Source organism: Zalophus californianus, chromosome 11 (genome assembly GCF_009762305.2).
Source record: "Zalophus californianus isolate mZalCal1 chromosome 11, mZalCal1.pri.v2, whole genome shotgun sequence".
Lineage (NCBI taxonomy): Eukaryota > Metazoa > Chordata > Mammalia > Carnivora > Otariidae > Zalophus > Zalophus californianus.
In genome coordinates, this window is record NC_045605.1 from 68158534 (window position 1) to 68165791 (window position 7258).

A 7258-nucleotide genomic window follows, 5' to 3' on the forward strand; every position below is an offset into this window, starting at 1 on the left:
CTAGATTGTGAACTCCTTGCTGGCCAAGACTGTGGTATGTTCATCACCAAACCCTAGCACTGTGTCTGGAGCCAGTGGGTACTCAGTATTTCCCGAGTGAATGAGTGAATGAATAAAAGCACTTTATTCAGGAGGCAATGGCAGCCATCCAAGGTCTTGCAGTAAGGGAGTGACCTTATCAGACCTGTGCTTACAAGGACAGGCTGAGGGCAAGTCTGGCAACCAAAAGACGATCCTCACCAACATGTGAGGATGAAAAAAATTCATTTACACCATGGTCTTGGATTTCTGGGGCTGTGAAACTTGTTTCTTTTCTCTTCTTGACCACATCTGGATACTGGACATGTCAGAAACTGTCACGGTCCTCACTAGTGTTCTCCTATGGAGGTGGGAGGCTCTCCTAAAGAGCTCGTGACTGGGGCTTAGGCCCCGAAATCTTGCTAGAATTAGGCGCCTCCGGCCAAGAAGGCTGTGCGAAGCCAAGGCTATGTGGGGAGCCACCGACATTGACCATACGGGGAACCTGGAGCGGTCTCTGAAGATCCCACTCACACCTAGACCTCCCCATCTCTACACTTGCTCGAGGAGCTCACGGCCCCTCTACTTCTCCCAAAATGTGTAAATATTGCTTCCTGATGAGGAGGGCTGGAAGGCCTTCCGCGTTCCAGGCACGCGGCGCTTACTGCTCCCAGCTGGGGGTCGCGCGACGCGGTCGGAGAGTCTGTTAGAGACGCGGCGCATCTTGGTTTCTTCGTCTGCGCAAAAGACACTTCCCAGACGGCGCGGCCTTGAAGGACCGGGGGGCGCCGGGAAAGGTGATAAAGTCCAGGTGCGTACAGCTAGCTCTTCACGCAAGGAGGGAAGGAAGCCAGTGGGCCGACGGAGACGCCCCGCCTAGGCACGGGCTCCAGCCCCTGAGCAGAAGGGTCTCCGAGTCCTCCGTCGTACCGATGCGAAACCGTACGGAGCGTCCGCGGAAGGGGCCGAGATTCCCGCCGCGGGCAGCCGCACAGAGGCCTTGGACAGGGCGCTCCGGGAGCGGCGAGGCTGCGAGGGGCGGGTCTGGGCGCTGCGCCTCCCGCGCTCCGGCCGCAGTTCTGGGCGCTGGGGGCGGGCGGGGGAGGAGCCATGTGGGGAGGAGCAAAGCCTGGAGGCCCCGGGAACCTTGGGCAGAGCCAGAGCGGCGAGAGCCGGATCCCGGGCGCACGGCCCCGGGAGAGCGCGCCGTCCGGGCTGAGCGCCGCGGCGGGTTCCGTGCGCAACCGGCCAGAAGGACTAGGGCTAACGGGGCGAGGCTCCCAGGCTCCTAAACCGTCGCAGAGCTGCTGGGCTGCCCGCCGCCCCCGCCGCCCCGCCGGGGCCCAGCCCGACCTGCCACCTGCGTCCCGGTTGCGCCATGGATCCTTCGGAGAAGAAGATCTCGGTGTGGATCTGCCAGGAGGAGAAGCTGGTGTCTGGTCTCTCTCGCCGCACCACCTGCTCGGACGTGGTGCGGGTGCTGTTGGAGGACGGCTGCCGGCGGCGACGGAGGCAGCGGCGGGGCCGGCGGCGGGGGGCGGCCGGCGACTCGCCAGACCGGGAGGAGCTGCGGGAGCTCCTGGACGAGGACGACGGGGACGACGACGAGGCGCTGCCGCAAGGCATGCTGTGCGGGCCCCCGCAGTGCTATTGCATCGTGGAGAAGTGGCGGGGCTTTGAGCGCATCCTGCCGAACAAGACGCGCATCTTGCGCCTCTGGGCCGCCTGGGGCGACGAGCAAGAGAATGTGCGCTTCGTGCTGGTGCGCAGCGAGGCGTCACTACCCAACGCGGGCCCCCGCAGCGCCGAGGCGCGCGTCGTGCTCAGTCGCGAGCGCCCCTGCTCGGCCCGGGCGGTCCCGGCGCGGCCCAGCCTGGCTCTGACCCAGGAGAAGCAGCGGCGAGTGGTGCGCAAGGCCTTCCGCAAGCTGGCCAAGCTCAACCGGCGGCGCCAGCAGCAGCCGTCGTCGCCCTGTTCGTCCGCTTCGTCGTCCACCGCCTCGTCGTGTTCGTCTTCGCCGCGGGCCACGGAGAGCGCAGCCGTGGAGCGCATGGAGACGCTGGTGCATTTGGTGCTCTCACAGGACCACACCATCCGTCAACAGGTGCAGCGGCTCCGGGAGCTGGATCGCGAGATCGATCGCTATGAGGCCAAGGTGCACCTGGACCGCGTGCGGCGACACGGAGTCAACTACGTGCAGGACACTTACTTGGTGGGCGCCGGCATCGAGGTCGACGGGCCCAGCCCGGGAGAGGAGCCGGTGGCGGCTGCGGCTCCCCTGGACGGCGAGGCGCAGGCGACCGCGCTGGAGGAGCTGGCCCGGCGGTGCGACGACCTGCTGCGCCTGCAGGAGCAGCGAGCCCAGCAGGAGGAGTTGCTCGAGCGCCTCTCAGCCGAGATTCAGGAGGAGCTGAACCAGAGGTGGATGCGGAGGCGCCAGGAGGAGCTCGCGGCGCAGGAGGAGCCCCTGGAGCCTGACGGCGGCCTCGACGGCGAGCTGCTGCTGGAGCAGGAACGGGTCAGGACGCAGCTCAGCACCAGCCTCTACATCGGGCTCCGGCTCAACACGGACCTGGAGGCCGTCAAGTCGGATTTGGATTACAGCCAGCAGCAGTGGGACAGCAAGGAGCGCGAGCTGCAGGGCCTTCTCCAGACTTTGCACACGATGGAGCTGACGGTGGCGCCCGATGGGACTCTCGGCTCTGGCGGACCCTCCCGGGAGCCCCGGCCCCAGGGCTGCGCCGAGGTGTGGGTGGATCAGGCCCGCGGACTGGCCAAAAGCTGTCCTGGCAACGACGAGGACTCGGATACCGGGCTGAGCTCTATGCACAGCCAGGACTCGGACTCGGTGCCTGTGTGCGAATCTCTTGTGTAAGAGGAGCAGGGTGGGAGAGGGGGACGACCCTTCTCCCTTCCTCGCAGAAAGCACTGGCATGGCGGGCTCAGGGACTTGAAACCAGGCTGGGGGTGGGCCGGGGAGCCTTGCCTGGCAGCAGCGCTCCCACCGGGCGGGCGGGGGCGGGGGGCTGGGGACACCTGTCCTGCGAGGGCGCTCCTCTGGTTCCCCAGTGAGTATAGAGGGGTGCGGGACAGGGAGGCCAGGTCTCCATTCCAAGCTCTTTCTGGGGAAGGAAGGAGGGAGGTGGTGAGAACCACCTGTACTGGAAAACAAAAGCCCCAGGGAAACTGACGTGGTCCGAACCCATTTTCAAAAAGAAAAAGAGAGAGAGAGAGAGAGAGAAAGTATTATGAAGATTTCAGCAATCTTCTGTACGGGAAGGACTGATGGCAGCTAGAACTTTAGTTTGTGGCATAAAGTGCTTTTAAAAGAAACTCTTGGATGAAAAGGAAATTCCTTGAATGTTAATTGTGACTGTGAACGTGTTAAAACTAGCCAAAGAGGAGTGCTGGTGTTGGTCTCAGCCTTACTTACATCTCTGATAAAACCCGCAGGCACCCAAATCCTGGCTCTTTACCTTTCTGCAGACTGGGGAATTACCCCTCTGCTAAACTGCTCATCTTTTATTTTCTTTCAAAGGCTGAGCTGTATGGAAGTCTAACCCTGCATTTCCTCCTTGCAAATACAGTATGTGTTAAAATAGAATCCTTTCCCTAAAATAACCTTTTATTATTACAAAAGCCAAACATAACGCTTTTGAGATAGAGAAGCATGGCAGACATAATCCCTGGTTACTGTTTAATCGAGACCCTTTGGGATTTGCCCCTGCAAAGGGACCTGTGCTGTCCTTTCTTTTCATTCATGTTGTCGCTTCATCCACTGAATCACTGCTACTCCAAGAAAAATAAAAGGGAAGTTGCAGAATTCAAGTGAAGTGCAACTAAAGTTGCTATTTAATGAGCACTCTGGCTGAAACGGAGACTTGAAAGCAAAGATCTTTGTTAGTGTTCAGCTTTTGAACTAAGCTATATGATTAAAACCAACCATGACCTCAAGGTATTTTTACCCCAACCCAAGTCTAACTTCAGTAGCTTTGGTCAGAGATTAGTTACTTGTCCAAGCCTAAACTGAGAGTGCAAATATTAACGTTTACTAGATAAGGCCCCCAAAAGAAAACGTAAAATAAAACAATCTAATAGTACACCGTGGGTGAGCAATTTGATAAACCAGGGCATGTAGCCACAGATAAATGCATAGAAAAGTAAGCTTAAAGGTGACTTGAATTACTCTGGTCTGGCTCATGCCTTTACACACACCCGGAGATACAAGTGCAACACCTCTCTCTTAATAGCTGGTGATGGAGCCCTGGTGGGGAGGCAATGTAATTGTTCCAGTTATTTCAATGAAAAGTTATCAGTTGTAGCTAGTTGTTGCCCCGTGGAAGGAGCCTGTTGGCCCTGTTCCCTCTGGAGCTCAGGACTTCTGAGGAATGTGGGATCTAATCTGTCCTGAGGAGGTATTAACAATGGGGTGTGTGTGTGGTACCAGCCTGCTGCAGAAGCCTGGTATCAGCCTAACCATGGAGGGGCTGGCTTCAGTTTCAACACCACATGTGAAGATAACTTAAAAGGTCTTGCTTTATCAAGAAATTTCTTTCCTTGGAGAGATTCTCTGTCTGCTTCTTGCCAACGGGGACCTGCCCACCTGACCCCCTCAAACCATTTGAGCTATCTCCTTTTTGGAGACAACCCTCCCCCCCCCCATGCTATTACAGCACACGTGGATAGTTCAGATTTTCAAGTAAAATGGGAATGAAATGGCCGTTTTCTTAATTGATGTTTTCAAAAGGCATTAGCTGGCATAATTATGGTTTTTTACTTTCGTCGGATGCAGAAAACATCTATGCATTTGGTCTTGATTGATTAAATGATTAAAATGAGGAGGGGACCAAAAGAAAGCCACTGTCCCTAGATGATCATTTGATCTGGTAAACACAAAGCCTAATGATAGCTTCCCTTTTGAGGCAGAGGTAAAATCCTCATTAGAGTGTGACAAATGCTACTTGTCTGAATGGTTTATGCTGGCAATGGGCTGACCTGGTGGTTTTAAAATTATTGTCCTTTTTTTTTGTCCCCCAGAGTGGTAGGGGAGGTGGTTCTTAGATGTTTATTAACTCAAAAGAGAACACAGAAGTTGGCAGAACAGGACGGCCTGGCAGAAAGGGGCTGTTTTCCTTTTCACTATTATTATTTTAAACTCTGACAGGCTGCTGACATCAGCAAATATGCCTGAAGCCTGTAAAGCAAATTAAGCCACATCACAGGGAGAAGGCCTGTGGGGTTCTCTGGTGCCTTCTTTCCAGAACCTTCCTGTCCTGTCCACCTGAAGATGCTTCTCCAGTCAACTCTTCAGGCAGCGTGGAGGCTCTGTTTATAACAAACGGCAGCCCATTTCTCCTTTCATCCAAATCAATTATGTCCCCAAAAGGCACTCTGTGTGGGTAGGAGAAAGGAGAAGGGGGGGGAAGGGGTGCCAAAATAGGAGACAATAGCTCCTTTTACTAAGAGCTTTCGCAAGGCTGAGAGAGGCGGGGCATGGATACAAAAAGGGCCAGCCCAACACCTGTGCCTAGAAAGTGCCTAATAGATTCTAGAGGTTGAAAAAACATGATTTCACTTAAAAAATAATCATCCTGGCACTAAGAATGAGAACGAATATATCGAGGTGAAAGCCTCAGCCCTAAGGATGTCAGAGCCCCTGGGAGAAGTGACCTGGCATCTGAGCCGAACGGAAATCCTGGGGAGGAACCAGCAAGCTCGCGGAGTACAGGACCAGGCCGCATCCTTGTCGGAAACTGATAGAGTGTATCATGGCTCTGATCTTAAGCATCTCTTCCTCAGCCGTCTCCCAAACCCGGAAGATTTCATCTGGTATCTCTGTGTGTTTGCTTATAAAACGTGATGATGATAATTTGCTAATTAGACAAGTTACATACTATGGTCCTTAAGATGAACCTGAAAATAGCAACAGTAAAAAGAAAGAAAAGTCACTCAAGATCCTTATCACTGCTAAAATTTGACGTATTTTCCTTCCTGACCTTTTGAATTGTGAAGGTTTCATATTTTGCTTCTTTTTTAAGAAAATAATTTAAATGAACTTGTATAGATGCTTTTATGGTCAGGTTTTGACTTTGTAAAGCCTCCATCCGTCTGTTGGATGTTCCATTGTGCCTGTAACTCTTCTCAAGTAAGTAGGTTGTACCTGATATTATTTTACTATTATAACATAACACTGTGATAGGCTTCTTTGGGCATGTGTACATTTTCCCCAGTAAAATGGAAAGAGACTTCCCAGGTCAAAGAGTACAAACATTTAAGGACTTGATACTTAGTTGCCAAATTGCTTTTCGAAAATTTGTTCTAATAACAACCTGCTATGGGTGATGGGGCCTATTTCCCCACACCTTGGCTTTCATTAGATACTACATTTTGTTAAGAAAACATTTTAACCAGAATTAATTAATTAGTACTTTGTGGCTCTTGGAATGCAGGGCTGGCAACCACTGGCTTAAAATATCCTTACAACAGAAATGTGGATCGTCTGACCAGAAGTGTTAAGAGGATGTGGTGCTTTCTCTCCTTCCTGTTTTCCTTGTCTTCCCTGAGCACCTGCTTTGGAATAACGATCTTGTCTCCTATCAGAGCTTGCCAACAATCTGAGCAGGAGGGGCAGAACTCCACATGAGCGAGAGCAGGAGAATTAACACGTAAGAGAAAGAGATTTATAAAAAGTAAATGTTCTTTAACTTTTTTTCATCTTTAGTCCATGAGAAAAGGTTATTCTTAGAAGATGATGTTATAACATGTATTTGATTTTGTGCCTCTCCCTACCCACTCCTATTAAAAATTAAATCAAAATAAAATAAATACATTAGCCCACTATTAACAGCCTCTCAAGAACAGTTTTGATTTTTCCAGGAATTTCTTTCTACCTATGAAATAACACCTGAGCTCATCTTTGAATTCTTGGAAAGGGAAAATTTGGCCATGAAAATTTGTAAAGTTTCCTGTGTGGAAATGTTTGTGAAACGGATTGTCCTAAACAGAAAGAAAGGAGGACAAGGAGAAACTATTTTTTGCTGAGTACTTTCCAAACGCCAGATCCTTGTGCTGAGTATTGTCACATGCATTTCCTCTGCATTCATCTTGTGAGATAGAACTCTCTAACCTCTAATTTTTTTTTAATATTTTATTTATTTATTTGAGAGAGAGAGCATGGGCAGTGGGGAGGGGCAGAAGGAGAGGGAGAAGCAGGCTGCCCGCCGAGCAGGGAGCTCGATAT

General features: G+C 52.1%; 1 protein-coding gene across 1 annotated transcript; it reads left to right on the forward strand.

The window, feature by feature from the left end:
* The first annotated feature begins 1035 nt into the window (after positions 1–1035).
* Positions 1036–6478, forward strand: RASSF10 (Ras association domain family member 10). The gene has a single exon (XM_027581316.2). The coding sequence runs from the start codon at positions 1397–1399 to the stop codon at positions 2891–2893; it is 1497 nt and encodes a 498-aa protein (XP_027437117.1). The 5' UTR covers positions 1036–1396; the 3' UTR covers positions 2894–6478.
* Positions 6479–7258: the final 780 nt, after the last annotated feature.

What these genes read in the sequence shown, in the direction of transcription:
- RASSF10 (XM_027581316.2), top strand. Translation starts at nt 1,397, where the DNA reads ATGGATCCTTCGGAGAAGAAGATCTCGGTGTGGATCTGCCAGGAGGAG.